The sequence below is a fragment of the Cibotium barometz genome, chromosome 46, assembly GCF_041138505.1.
Source record: "Cibotium barometz isolate CiBa-2024 chromosome 46, ASM4113850v1, whole genome shotgun sequence".
In the NCBI taxonomy this organism is placed as follows: Eukaryota; Viridiplantae; Streptophyta; class Polypodiopsida; order Cyatheales; family Cibotiaceae; genus Cibotium; species Cibotium barometz.
The window spans coordinates 39,669,433-39,684,638 of NC_141091.1; the positions used below are offsets into that span (position 1 = coordinate 39,669,433).

At 39.5% G+C, this 15,206-nt stretch overlaps 1 protein-coding gene across 1 annotated transcript; it reads right to left on the reverse strand.

The window, feature by feature from the left end:
- Positions 1–1,381: 1,381 nt before the first annotated feature.
- LOC147612208 (uncharacterized) lies at positions 1,382–4,868 on the reverse strand. Its single transcript, XM_086784276.1, has 5 exons — positions 4,295–4,868; positions 4,110–4,187; positions 3,158–3,257; positions 2,670–2,824; positions 1,382–1,706 (listed from the first exon to the last, which is right to left on the reverse strand). Exons 1-5 carry the CDS (start codon positions 4,820–4,822, stop codon positions 1,497–1,499), a joined length of 1,071 nt encoding a protein of 356 aa, XP_086640402.1. The 5' UTR covers positions 4,823–4,868; the 3' UTR covers positions 1,382–1,496.
- Between the last annotated feature and the right edge of the window lie 10,338 nt (positions 4,869–15,206).

The window sequence follows — 15,206 nt, forward strand, 5'->3', positions numbered from 1 at the left end:
TATTGGATGTCACGAAGTGTAATGTATTTTTGCCAATTTTATTTTCATGGGCTAACTAAAAAGAAGTAATTTGGTGGAATCTAAATATTTTCTAGCTAAACTTCTTACTTTGAAAATATCCCAAAACCTTTTTGGGATGTCATGAAGTGTTATAATGTATTTTTGTCAATTTTGTCTTCATGGGCTAACTCAAAGGAAGGAATTTTGTGTAATCGAAGTATTTTCTAGCTAAATTGGTCATGAAGTGTAACGTATTTTTGCCAATTTTTTCTTCATGAACTAACTCAAAAGAAGTATTTTTGTGTAATCTAAGTATTTTCTAGCTAAAGTTCTTACTTTGAAAATATCGCAAAACATTTTTGATGACCTATTAAATAGATTTACGGTTTAAAAATGCATCATACAACTAACACATGTTACTTTTGTCCATGTAAAGGAACATCATAGATGTAATAAATAAAATTAAGACTAGTGGCTTGTTGTCAAAATTGTGAGGGAGATCCATTTTGGAATCATTAAGGAGAGCATAGTTTGTGATTTTTTGGCATATCTTGGAGTGGCGCCACATATGGCTTCTTCAATCCACCTCTCCTCATAGGGTTAGAGGACAAGGTGTTATTTGGTGGTCATGAAGATACATATGTCTTAGCTTGGTGGTTTCATGGTCATGCCCATACATATGTATTAGCTTCTCAATCAAGAGGATGTAACTTTTTGTAGGGATTATTCTTCAAAATGCCTCACATTTCGAGTGGTTTTCCTTTAATTTATCTAGCTGTCCTTTATTTACCTTCAAGAATTTAGCTCACATTCTGAGTGGTTTTCCTTTAATTTACCTTCAAAATGACTCACATTTTGAGTGGTTTTTCTCAAATTTATCTGCAATTCTAGTTTTGAGATGTAAGCACTTCCATTAATAGTTTATACATCGTATACCATTTGAAGATCATGTAGAATTATGTAGAGTTTAGATATGGCAAGGGGATCATGTCCATGGAGGTAGGTAGTATGGAACTTTAATGTTCTAAATATATGTTTTCTTATGTGTGTTAATTTCATTCATTGACCATTGTGTGTGTGTGGGGGGGGATATATATATATATATATATATATATAGAGAGAGAGAGAGAGAGAGAGAGAGAGAGAGAGAGAGAGAGAGAGAGAGAGAGAGAGAGAGAGAGAGAGAGAGAGACCTTAATGCAAAATTGTTTGTTAAAAATAATAATGAAGTCTAATTCTATATAAAGAATCCTAATGCGAAAAAAATAGTTTTATTTACCAAATTACATATTCAAACATAATTTCTAGAAGAAGTTACTCTCTAGAGAGAACAACATAGAATCTCAACTTGAAAAGTATAACAATTATAAAAAAGCCCACGATTTAAAAGTTGCTTAATTAAATTTGGACATCACGTATACAACGAGCTTTATGTGTTACATTTCTAAGTGGTTACAAATACAATAGTTGGTTATTGTATTAGCTAGCTTGATGATTTATTTCACTAAATGTAGCTTAGAGAGAAAAAAGAGACACCCAGAAGCCATGAGAATTGACGCAGAGAAGCATAACAAGTCTACACCTATGGTAATTGGCACCTTCTTGCTTTTCTCAAACATACCCACTAGAAGTATCATCACAATTACGTGGCCGATCTTTATCTTCAAATCATGGAGAGATCTCATTTCCAACCATAAAGGACGCTCCTATATGAAAACATTGCAACTTTAGGATATGCTATGTTCACTTAAAGTTAGTAGCAAATAAATCTATAATGACATCCAAACTTGAGTGCCAAGTTTTTTAAATAATACAAGTGACTTACTGTTAGGTGGGCAAACTTTCTTTTGTCGTCAAACAAAGATCTTGAGCCATTCATTTATATCATTGTATTACATAGGTACTAAAGATATGGAGTGGCATAAATTTTTAAAATAAATAACAATAAAGAATATTAATGTAACTTCATGAATTTTTTAAAAACTTTCGTTAGAGTAATTGTAAACCTCTTAAGGCTTTAAAAAAGAAGCTATTTAGGTTGTATAGTAAAAAATGTTTGAATATCACCGAGACAAGGCCTAAGGAATAAGGAAAATTACATGGATAAGATTGGGCTACATAAATGGAATATTTTGAAGGATATAAGAGGTTTTAACAATAAGTGTAGTACATTTGTAGAGTAATCTTTTCGCCTACAAGAATTGTAGTAGTGCACATGTATAGGAACCTTATCACCTAATTAATTTATTATATTCAACTCCAAAACTGGAGCAATACACATTTGTCCAAACTCTAGAAGTTAGGGTGATGCATGACATGCATTAATGTAAGAGTCTTGTTCAATTTAGTATACATATGAAAACACGTATGATGTGTGTAGTCGAAGAAGAGTGAACCGGTATATAACTATTATTAAAAAGTCTCTTTCTCTAATGAGTTGAACAGTCTAAAACTTTAGACAAATATTTTCTGTGGTTTTTTTAATAAAGTTTTTCTTTCAATTTCCCTTCAAATGATTTAGTACCCTTTTGTGAATATACTGACCTTCAAATATTGAATTGATTTAATTTGAGTACTTGAATTTGGTTTCAATTCCAGCATATTCAGTTAGCTACGTCATGCTTCTTCTAGAGAGATTTCAACAAGCTAGAAAGGAGCAGTAACCACACCTGAAGTTGAAAAAGTCCAAATAAATTAGACCCTGTGTAATTTTTTTTTGGCAATTTTGAAGCAGCCACATCTTTTTGAACACCAATAATATTGACAAATAGCTCATAGATACCCATACCAAATATAAGCAATACTGTTCCCATGAGAAAGATGTCTGCAAAGTTTCATACAACTTGTGTAAGTGGGTGTTTGAGATCAGTACTGCTTTGTCATTTGAAATTTAGGTAGGTTTTCTGCATTGATGAAATGAGTCAACTTTATCCATGATAGTGTTTAAATGATACTATACTATACTATCAATTACGCCCAGATTTGTAAATAGGCTATCACCAATGCACGCCTTCATAATACTTATGTATTATTAAGGCATGGATTGGTTTATTGATTGATTATGTGAAAAGGAAAAACACATTTTCAGGTTGTCATTTAGGTTTTTAAAAGCGAGACTAGTAAGTAAAAGACTTTAAATTGGAGGAGAAGTGCTTACCAATAGATTCCACCAGCGAAAGAATGACGTGTCCCGTGTCCATACCATGACGGGATGCATGGAAATACGCAAGTAAGGATTTAGTTACAAAAACAGCGCCCTTGCAGAACCCAAACAAAAAAGGTTGTTGGAGTTGGCCGGCTTTAAAAAAAAGAGCTATAATAAAAGTCAACAGGCATGTAGTGAGGGCTTGTGAATCTCTACATGTAATTGGTTCCATTGGTATTGCGACCACAGTACCTCAATGCCACCAAACCCTGCAACTACAGAGGGATCCACTCATCAAATCTCTCCATAGGCTCTAGGCTCTCCCCTTGGTATTATGGAGGCTTTGAGGTCACAACTTGCGATACCTTCCAGAGAGGGTACCAGACCTTGCAACAACTACAGTCGGAGGATCTCCTCATTGAGAAAAGAAGGAGAAAAAAGCTAAATGATGATGATGATGATGATAACATCCATCCATGCACTCAGGTGCAGTGTGACACACTCCATCCACGCACCAAGCTCAGTGCACCTCACTTCATCCACTTCATCCACACACTAAGGTACACTAGTGTGACGCACTCCTTTGAAGACATAGAATGTGCAAACTGAGAGACCCACACACACAACCTCCTTTGAAGACATAGAATGTGCAAACTGAGAGACCCACACACACAATCTGGCGATTTTAATAATGGCTTTCATAGCAAACTCTCAAAATTCAAGTGATCAAAGCGTACGTGATTGTAGCAAATTGTCAAAATTCAAGTGATCAAAATGTGCGTGATGATTTTAATAATGGCTTTCATAGCAAACTGTCAAAATTCAAGTGATCAAAGAGTACGTGATTGTAGCATATTGCCAAAATTCAAGTGATAAAAATGTGCGTGATTGCCAAAATTCAAGTGACCAAACCTAACATATCATAATTCCGCTTGTCACTCAGTGGGTACTAAGTAAGAGGTACCTGGACAAAGCAGATAAGAGAGCCAGCCAAGGAGCCCGCAACAGCCAAGAGTGTAACAAATCGGCAGTTGAAGATAACCTGCTAATTCCACAGTAGTTCGTTTCACGTTAGAATTCATGTACGGAGGTGGCATAACGAGACAGCATATCAGCCATTCAGGAAATCTATCGTAGTATTATCCTCACCCGCTCGATCTGCTCCTCGAGGGGGTGACTCTCTTTATTAAGGGGCGGGTTTTTGCCGGCGGTAACCTGCTTGCCCGCCGGCTTCAGCCATGCTGCAGCCTTGTCGACGCCGGCATAGCCATTTCCTACGCCGTGAGCTCTTGGAGTCAGAGGCCCCGCAGTAAGATTAGCGTAGCCTTTTCTGTTAGTTTTATAAGGATTGCTCCACCGTCGTGCTATCCATGGTGTAGTCTTGTGAGCATACACAGTACTGTTCCGGCGCCCATCTTTTGCACCAGCATCACTGTGGCCGGTAGTATAATGCTTGGAACAGTGGTTGAAGGAGTAAAATTGATCACCATAGTATCGTGCTCGAGCGACATGTTTCCGCTTATAAGCTCTGATCATGGCCTTATTACAATTATTCTGCTTTGCCGAATGGAGAAGGTGACTGTGTTGCTGCAGGCGGCCATATTGAGACATGCAGTCTTGGATAGTGTCCTTCATGGAGGGACTATGCAAGCTGCCTATTAAAGCATAGTCACCCATGGTACCAAGCTTGCGGCTAATGCAGGAGGTTTGGCTTTTGAGGGCGATGCGGGGAAGAAAGCTAAAAAGATGGTGAACTAATTCGGTAAAGGAGGGAACACTTACTGGTCTGGTGAGAGTGTCACGGGATGAGGGTGAGAGGCTTCGACTGAGGGTAGTTGAGCTCAAAGTTGGGTCTCTCTCTCTCTCTCTCTCTCCCGCGCGCACACACAGTGACACACACTCTCTCTCATACCCTCTTTGAGATGGCCTTGGCAGTTGCTCCAAGACTATGCCGGCTTTTATACAAACAAGCAGGTTATTGAATCCACAAAGAGATGGACTTGGCAGTTGCTGCAAGACTGTGCCGGCTTTTATACAAACAAGCAGGTTATTGAATCCATGCAGCCTGCTGGAGACGGCTGGACGAATGGGAACGAACATCACGTTGTCCCCCTAAGCTTTAAAATCTCTCACTCTCTGTCTCTCACATGAGGAGCCTTTTTCTTTTAGTCATCAATCAGAAGATTAAAAGGCTCATAAATGAAAGTTGCATATAAGGGTGACTGCTAGGCTTAACATCGGGAGTTCTACTTCTTGGCCATTATCTTGTACAGGTCTTTTCTGCGACTCGTGATCACTTCCTTTCCGGGAATGTAATATCTACCACACATGCTGTCCAGAGAAGCGTTCCACGTCACATAGTGTTTAGTATTTATTCTTATCATTTAGATTGTTGCCTCAACGAAAAGCTGGATTGGATTTAGGGTCCATTTTGCTCATAATCCTTCTCGAGGAGCTTGGAGAAGGGGAAAAAGTTGATGGAAAAGTCATTAACAACATCCTGACTCTCCTTGTCGATCCTTGGAAAGGACGCTTCATCTAAGTTTCAACCTAGACGTTTTCCCAAATAGGTTTTCCCAAACCATTCTTCATCTTAAATTTGTTTTATCATCATTGGTCTACATTTAAATTCATGTGCATAAAGAGATGAATGGGAGCATAGCAACTAAGACCTACTGATTGAGTGGTCTTTGTGAACATAAAAGAGGACCGGATATTACTAATCATCTTGTGTTTGAAAGCATCTACACTCCTTTTATCTAGGATTAACCATTGTATACTATCCAATGAAGGCAATGGAAGCTTTTCAAGCCTTCCATAATCCTTAGACCTAGAGGTAACTATGTGAGAGCATGTGAAAAAGAAAATCTATTACCAAAAATTGTTCTAGGGTTCTCTTCACCTAAATGAACATTCACCTTGCATAAGAGGAGAAGGAGAGAACAGAAGATGCAAGGGTCGATGGATGCAGGAACATGCACTTAGCCAACCCTATGAGGGTTAACTCCTCGATGTGAAGCCGCTAAGGGCTCACTCCACTACCACTTGTGTCACCCAAGTGGAGCTTCCATGATGTGCTAGGTAGAGAGCAATGAGAGAAGGAGCTATGGAAAGCTCAACTTCTATCTCAATGCCTTCATGTGTGCAAGGAGGGGGAGAGAGAGATAGAGAAGCAGGGGAGGGAGAGAAGATAGAGAGTATCACCTACAAGCACACACTCACAATCAAGCAAGCAAGCATGCATCAACACAGAAGCTCACCACCATAACCACACAAGAGAGCAACTAGAGGAAAGAAGGAGAAGACTCAAATGTGATAATGGGACTATATCCTTTTCATATTTTCTCAAGTCACGTATATACAAGAGCTCATTTCTTATAATGCCTAGCTACCCATTAACAATTGGGGGCCCAAAACTAGTACTAGCTCTATGTACACTTAGACTTTGTAGCTCATGGTCGGCATTACACGTCATAAGCTCGGTCATCCCATATCTTTTGACACATGAAGCGCTTAGTGCAGTTTTACATAAAATGAGTTACATGAAGTGCAACCACGCTTTCATAAAAAATAGTAGGAGTGATGTTAACCATTGTGGTTAACATATGTGATTAATAGATTGCAAGGAAACAAAGCCTCACGTATGATGTCATGGAAATCCTGGAAGGTCCCTATAAAGCTCTTTATTGGTTGTTCCTCTTCGGGTACAACAAAATTCTTTGACCATAACCAGAATATTACCAAAATACTAATAACTACAAGGAAACTTGGTTCTTGCTATTTGGAGATAAAGGAGAACGTCTAAAGCCATGTACGCATGTTGACCCATTTCCACCACACATTCATTCCTGGTTTTCTTAAAAGCTAGAAATGTTTTCTTCCAATAAAGGTCCAAAATACCACAAGCTTTGACCATGCATGTCGCTCTTGAACCTAATTATAAAAAAACCCAATCATTAACCTTAAATCTCTCTATAACCCCATACACCTTGTTCATCCCTAGAGTTCTAAGAAGATACTCAAAGAAGATGGAGTCATTAGGTCTCCTACTAGAGAAGAGCTTAGAAAGCCTATATATAGATTTTAGAAGTAGTTAGACAATGATTAGAAAGTTTATAAATATAGAAGCTTGCAAGAGGGCTAGAAAGTTGTAGCAAGATTAAAGAGATAGGCTACAATAAGATTAGAGAGAGGCCGGAGAAAGGTTGTAGCAAGATTACTGTCAGGATCTGATGACACCATGGAGAAGAATTACTCAAACTCAAATACAAAAATTAATACAACATAGACTTTGGACAAATTAAAGACCAAAACCATACATAAACAAGTTAACAAAATAGCATAAACAATTAAAGCTTAAAAATAGAGAAGAAGTCATTATCGACACAAGGTTGGGTTCAATCTCCACTAGGTGAGTGTGGCCCATCATACTGCTCCATATTTAAACATATTGATGCTCGCTATTTACAACAACAAGATACTCCAAAAAAAAGCCTAATAGCTTTTTTGAGTCTTTGAGCATACAAGCTTCTTCCAAAAATATAGCAAGCCTATTTATAGAGTCTTGGACCTACCAAACACTACAAGACACTGCTGCCATACACGCGTTCCATACACGCGATAAGTTACGGGCGCGTGTATGGTCGCGCATGTATTTAAATAGTATCGGGTGCATGTATATTGGCATCTAAATTCGCGTGTATTGAACTTTAAGTAACGCGTCTACCAGCGCGTGTATATACACGCATCAATACACGCATGAATACACGCATGAATACACGCTTTATTTAGAAAAACTAAATTCCTTTACAAAATTAAAAACTATTTTCTTTAAACCATCTCATAGTACATTACAGTATATATCATTACACAATCCCACTACATGCATTTACAACAATGAAATATATTCAAAAATAAATCATGAGATAATTAAAAGACAACATATACAATAGAAATGTCATCAATTTAGAACGATACAGTGATGGATTGGTTAGGGTCCGATCTTATCTTCAATAAGATCCATCCTTGCCAAACGATCAACATCAATATCCATTTGATCAATTTGTAAGGCTACGATTAAATTTATTCCACTATCGATATTCTGTCCATTGATAATGGTATCGATGTCCTGATCATCCTCATCAACATCACCATCATCCTCAATGGTAGGGTCATTCTCATGATCATGAGAAATGGCATGCTCATCCTCATTATCATGATCATCTCTTATTTCTTGATCATCGATCACAACATCTTCATTGGCATGCTCAACATCATCTTCATTGCGGCTTGTTACATCCTCCATATGCTCCATATCAGTGAATGTATTATACATCACTTTGGAACGTGGTGCAATAGGGATGACATACCACCATTTAATGTCATGCACCATTGGCAGATAGATAACCTACTCAAATACACATACTGCAGTAATTAATTAGCATATCAAAAGTCAAGGGGTACGCCAGCTTAGATATATATGTACATGAAACACATTAGTAAAAAAATGCATACCTGCTCACATTGTTGTGGCAATACGAGCCTATCTTTCTTTGTTTTGTGCCAAAACTTTGTAGAGTCAATAGTTACATAGCCACTTGCATGGCGTTTTATCGTTGCATTAGGACCTTTTTCCACCACGTTCATTTGCCATTTGACATCCAAAACATACACAAAGAAGCGACGAAAGTCAAGCCTAAATATGTATTGGATTGTGCCACAATAATCATCCATTTTTCCATTAGCTCCCTCAAAGCTACTAATGACACCGCAATCTTGTGTATTCCTCTTTTCATCAATTCTTTGTGTTCGAAAATGCTTGCCTTCACACCATATAGCATTGAACATAGTGCACTGAACCAAAATAGAAGCAATATTTGTGTAAGCAATGTGAATAAATATTAAAAGCAAATCACTTACAACTAATGCAAAACATTAGTTCTATGTACCTTTAACATGCATCCTCGTGCATACTCCCATTCTTCCGCCGTGATATGCAGCCCCTCGTCGCTCTCTGATCTCTCCATTTCCTCATGCAACCAATCAACATGGATATCATTCGGAAGTGTTGCTAGATGCTTAGGGTACGCCTTACGAGAGCCATGTTGCCTCCGAAAGAGAGCTCTTTCTGCTTGCCTTTTTGTCTTTGCATCCTCATATCTTGTAACCCATCTACTCATCACAATAGAGGTCATCCTCAAGTCCTCTTCATTGCTCCATAGTCGTGGCAAAGAGCTGTCCACCTGACCAAGAAATTTTGAAATATATACAAGAGACTCTTGTATCAACCAACCCTCGGCCATGCTTCCTTTCGGCCTTGCACTTTGCCTCACAAAGTCTTTTAAGGTCTTCATGAAGCGCTCTAGGAAGAACATCCAACGTGCATGCACAGTGCCACATAAAGCAATTTCGTCCACTAAATGCACAATGAGATGTAGTTGACTTGTGAGAATGGTTCGCGGAAAAGTCTCCTCTACCAAACAAACCACCTCCACTGCCATAACATGCGCATCATCCAACGTGGCTGGATCAATTGCTTTGGAACTAACATATCTGAAAAATAAATGAATAGTACGTTATACCTCATGCACGTTCATTTTGCAAGGTATAATCGCGTGTATCAACGTGGCTACATCCTAAAAATCGCGTGTATGAACGGCTCTGATTTTATATTCACGTGATCACAAAATTTTTTTTGTTAATAACATGTGTTAACATGTTATTAACATGTTCACATGTTAACATGTTCTCAAAAAAGCCGGTGGCAAGCGACCTGGTAACCGGATAAAATCCCGCCGGGCTTTTGCTATACCCGACGGGCCCGCCGGGATAAAGCAAAACCCGACGGGTCCCTGCGGGGTCGTCATCTAGCCCGGCGGGGTACAATTTCCTATATATATGGGCCCGGGGGGCCCTTTGGGAGTTCATTGCTGACAGCATACACAAGTAATGCAACTTGTGTGTGTGTGTGTGTGTGTATGTGGGTGTGTTCGGGCGGGCAGCCGCCCACTGTCGCAATGCGCGACAGGATGTGGGTGGTCCGCCACACGAGGGATGTGTGTGTGGGTGAGTTCGTGCGGGCAGCCGCCCATTGTCGCAATGCACCGCGGCAGGATGTGGGTGGCCCGCCACACGACTGGTGTGTGTGTAAGGCCATTCTTCGGAATGGTGCTTACCCTGGGGCACTTAGTCGGTAACGAGGCTAGTCTGTGTCCTATGGTAAGTATGGCACGCCGTAGCGGTACTAGTTGGTAACGCGGCAAGCATAGTATCGTTATGGCGATGTCACCTTCCCTTCCCTTCCCTTTGTCAAATGCGGACATATGGTCGGTAACGCGGCCAGTGTATGTTCGTATCCTATTTGTATTCCCATAGAATCGGGCGGCATTTTGTCGTTAACGCGGCAAGTTGGTGTCGTCCGCTAGTGCATAAATTGTTTTTTGCATATTGCGGCATTTGATCGTTAACGCGGTCGAAAAAGTGTCGTAAATTTGCTTGCATATTACGGCATATGATCGTTAACGCGGTCGAATAAATGTCGTATATTTGTTTGATTTGACTTGTATTGTTTTTATTGTGTTTGATTTGACTTGTATTGTTTTTATTGTGTTTGATCCATGCGATACTTGGTTGCTAACGCGGCATGAGTATTTCATGGATCAAAGATCGTGATTCGTGATTCGTAACTCGAAAAATATAAATATCTCTCTCTTCTTACCCCCCTCTCTCTCTCTCATGATACACTTCACAACTCTTTCTCTATCTCTCTCATGATTCACTTCACAACACGATAGATGTGTAGATAATGATTTTTTTTATTTCTCTTAAAATATACATAATTCTTAATAATTTCTTTTTTCTCCCTCTATTTACTTAAAAATTAAAACAGTACATTATTTTCCTCTTTAGGAACTCACAAAAACATTAAAAATGTCATCTAATGTTTCTTCTCTCTATCTGTCACAACTCTCTCTTCCTCTCCTCTCTCTCTCTCTCTCTCTCTCTCTCTCTCCTCTCATGATACACTTCACAATTCTCTCTCTTTAGGAACTCACAAAACATTATTTTTCTCTCTTTAGGAACTCACAAAACTATAAAAAATGTCATTTAATTTTTCCTCTCTATAGGATTACAAAACATTATTTTTCTCTCTTTAGGAACTCACAAAACTATAAAAAATGTCATTTAATTTTTCCTCTCTCTATCTGTCACACCTCTCTCTCTTCCTCCCCCTCTCTCTCTCTCTCTCATTCGATAATGTATACACTTCGTAAGTAATAATGCACTTGTTGCGGTTGTCTCACGTTCGATAATGTATTGCATGATATTGAGTTCAGTAATATTGTTTGATATATTCTGTTTTTGTTTGATCATTGATAAGTAATGATCACTTGTTGCTGTTCTCTCACGTTTGATGATATATTGGATGATGTTGAGTTCATTAAAATTATTTGATATTCCGTTTTTGTTTGAACATTGATAAGTAATGATATACTTGTTGCTGTTCTCTCACGTTTGCTTGATGTTGATTTCAGTAATGTTTGATATTATGTTTTTTTGTGTTTAGTGATATTTGCTAGATTTACGAAGACGATCACCATGCTTTCCCCCGAAGAGCGTAAAATCGTTCTGCGAGCAATTCGCATTGAAGCAGTCATCACAGTGTCACAATGTGCTGATGATGTCGTCAAAAAGATCAATGAGTCTGAGATACTCATGCGAGATCTAATAGACCAAATATGGGAAAATGCACAGCGTCGGCTTCGAAGCGGAGGCAACGCTGAGTTGCTTGATAGACAGAAGATAGCAGATTTCAACCATCAACACATAACACGAACCATTTTGGGGAGCATGCATGTAGCATGCAGTGATCTTAGAGATGCTGCCCCGCCTGAAGCCAATATGCAACGTCTACAGTTATGGGACGTTGTATGGAGCGAGCAAAGAGCCAAGAGCAAGCGCATGAAGGCGTTGGATGCAGAGTCCCTGCCCAAAAGAGTGCGCATTGCCCAGGACGTCGCTGCAACGTCCAGCCAGGCAGATGCAAGTGGTACAGGTGTCATTAATCGTACCATCTACAATTCTATGTGCACACATCTCATTGGCATCCCACACGAGGCTTTGTTCGAAGGGCGAACAATAGGCTCCGGTGTTTTTGGCACAGTAAAAGAGTATACAGTTAAAGGTATATCATTTTTACCGGAGCACATTACTTTTTGCGGAAAGCACTACAAAGGAGAAGGCAGCGCCAAGTTCGAGAGCTTCCAGGCAGAGCAGGGTATGCAAGTGCTACATCCATCGATTGTCCGGTGCATTGCCTTTACAAAAGAGACTCCTTGGATCACTATTTTCCCGTACTATAATGGCGGCGCTCTTGGTGATACTCTTCTGAAGGTTCCCTTCAGATTCAGTGAGTTCACCAGAGCAATTTTTCGTTTGGATCGAGGATGGAGACAACCCCCGCCTGATAATATCCCTTTAAGTCATCTAGAACTTTCAAAAATAAAACAAATAGTAATAAGCATGCCACATATTATGCATGCCCTGGTGGAAGGCCTAGCGGCAGCACATATGGCAGGAATTGTACATACCGACCTACATCCATTCAATGTAGTGTTGGATTTTACAAAAGAGCTAAAGCCACGCATAGGTATTATCGATTGGGGGTTACTGCTGAGAGCGCCCAAAAAACGGGTGTCTCTCAATTTTGTATTTGAAGCAGACAAGAACCCTGAGAAGGTGGCACAGGCAGTCTCCTACGCAGACAGAGAGCGAAATAAACGGCCGTGGATAGCCCCAGAGCTTTATGATCCATTTTTGGCAGATGCATACACTCCTGCATCTGATGTTTTTGCCTTGGGATATTTATTACAAACTTTATATGACTTTTGGCAGAAAGTGCAAGAGTTGTGGATGGATAATAGTTTCCATGACAAAGTTACCATGGATACTATTATTCATAGAGTCAAAAATTGGATGTTTCTGCCTAATCGCGATGAGCGAAAATCAATTTTGCAAGTAGTTGAAATTTTTAGATCACTAAATACTGACCCAACGAGGGCACAACGTCCTCTTGTAGAGCTATCGGTGTCATTCACCCCAACTTTGTAATGATATAGTATCAAGAGATTAAGTTTCAGGAATGGCATTTTGTTTCTCTCTTCAAAATTTGATGTGTCCAATGTTTGAAATATTATCTCATTGAGTCTTTGCAATATCTCTCTCCTCTTGTGATGTTAAAGTTTATGTTTTCTCTTCAAAATTTGATGTGCGCGCATTGTTTGAAGTATTTTTGGAGTCAAGTGGATATTTCTCATCGAGTCTTTGCAATACATATCTCCTCTCGTGGTGTTTAACTTTAAGATTTTGAGAGTAATGGTCAATTTATCTTACGTTGATCTTTACAGTTCATTAAAATTCTAAAGTCATTTACGTTCATGCAGATATGGCAGAGGCGCAAGCGAACGAGCATCAGGAGTTAGCCAAGAAGGCATACGAGCGAATGAAGGCCCTTGCACATGGCCTGACAGCCCGCGAAGCTACAAGAACAGCATGCAGGTTGTCGAAATGGACAAATCCAACTTATGTCCAATGGAAAGACATAAACAAATGCGTAACCACAGAGATGATAAAGGAAATATGGCCATGTCCAGATGGCGAGATTAAGAAGGGAAGATGGAAGATTTCACGTTGCACTCACAATGATATCAAAACTAATGCCGAGCGCATTTTCTTGGAGGTGTACGGTCGTCCTCTCCATAACGCCAACGCTCCACTCTATTTTGCTAAGATTCTATATGCTCAATTTATCCTAGAAACTCCAGTGGACTTCGCCTCCAGAGAGGCCACTGTCAACACCCATGACATACGTGAAGAGACAGTGACATTCACAAGGGAAGAACTTGCTCTCATGGTGGAGGGCGCTGGATTGGAGTTAAACAAGGTCAAAGAAAGCTTAGGGGCACAGCTAGCAGAGAAGGAGAAAGAAGCTGACCGATTAACTCAAGCGTCAACTCCTCCCCCGGCCAATAGAGGGATTCAAGAGCAGCTAACAAAGATCAGCCAAGATGTGCAGAGCATCTCTTCACGTATTGCTCCTGTGCGCCAAGGAAACCACATCTCTCATTTTTTGATACATCCTGATCTTGTGGGAGTTTCTGCTGAGGCTACAAGTTCCTCCACCCCCCAATGTCCTGTATGTTACAAAGTATTCGATGGGTGGAGCGGCCAGTATATACTACCATGTGGACACTACTACCACTTAATATGTTTAGTGAGGCAAATGCAAAATACTTCCACATGTGCATTGTGCAATGTCCCAATAAATCAAGGTATTTATACAGTGTTCGGCATGGCTAGCGAATACAAACCACCAGGACCTTTAGATGCAACTCCTAGTGCAATTCGTAATTTATTTCAAGATGAGAGCTAAGAAAAACAAATCCTACTTTTGTATTGATAATTTCTCCAAATATGATCATTTGTACAAGTACTTTTTATTAAATTAATGAAGTGACTTCTTCCTCTATGTCAATATCTTGCTCCAAAATTCTTTCACCCTTTACTCTCTCGTCTGCTAAATTAAGCTCATCTAAGTCAATGTCTAAATTGTCTTCTATCTCAAGGGTGGTGCACAACGTGCATCCAACATCAAAGTTCTCGTCTACTACATCATCACAATTGTACATCCATCTGGGCATATCTTCTTCATACTCTTCGCTTTCAATGTCTCGCAAGATCTTTTCATTGCAGTACATGTAAACAAGTTTATTTGCTCGATCTGCAAGAAGTCGATTGCGAATAGTACTGTGAATATATTTGTACATGCTCCAGTTTCTTTCTGAGCCTGAGTTTGAAGAGCACTGACTTAGAACCTTCATCGCAAGGTTGCGCAATAAAGCATAATGCTCACCACCATTCATCATCCACCACTTCCATGCAGGTTGCTCTTTAGCCATTTGTTGAACAAGGAAGTTGGAAAATAAACCCTCTTTCAATCGAAATGAGGTCATCTCCTTTATGCACTGTACACGATCATCATCATTATTATAGAAAGTGTTTA

Excerpts from the sequence above, each read along its gene's own strand:
- LOC147612208 (XM_086784276.1), bottom strand. The coding sequence starts at position 4,822 with ATGGGTGACTATGCTTTAATAGGCAGCTTGCATAGTCCCTCCATGAAG. Across the intron at positions 4,188-4,294 it reads TCGAGGAGCAGATCGAGCGG|GTTATCTTCAACTGCCGATT; the intron begins GTGAGGATAATA and ends TGGAATTAGCAG. Across the intron at positions 2,825-3,157 it reads TTCGCTGGTGGAATCTATTG|ACATCTTTCTCATGGGAACA; the intron begins GTAAGCACTTCT and ends GAAACTTTGCAG.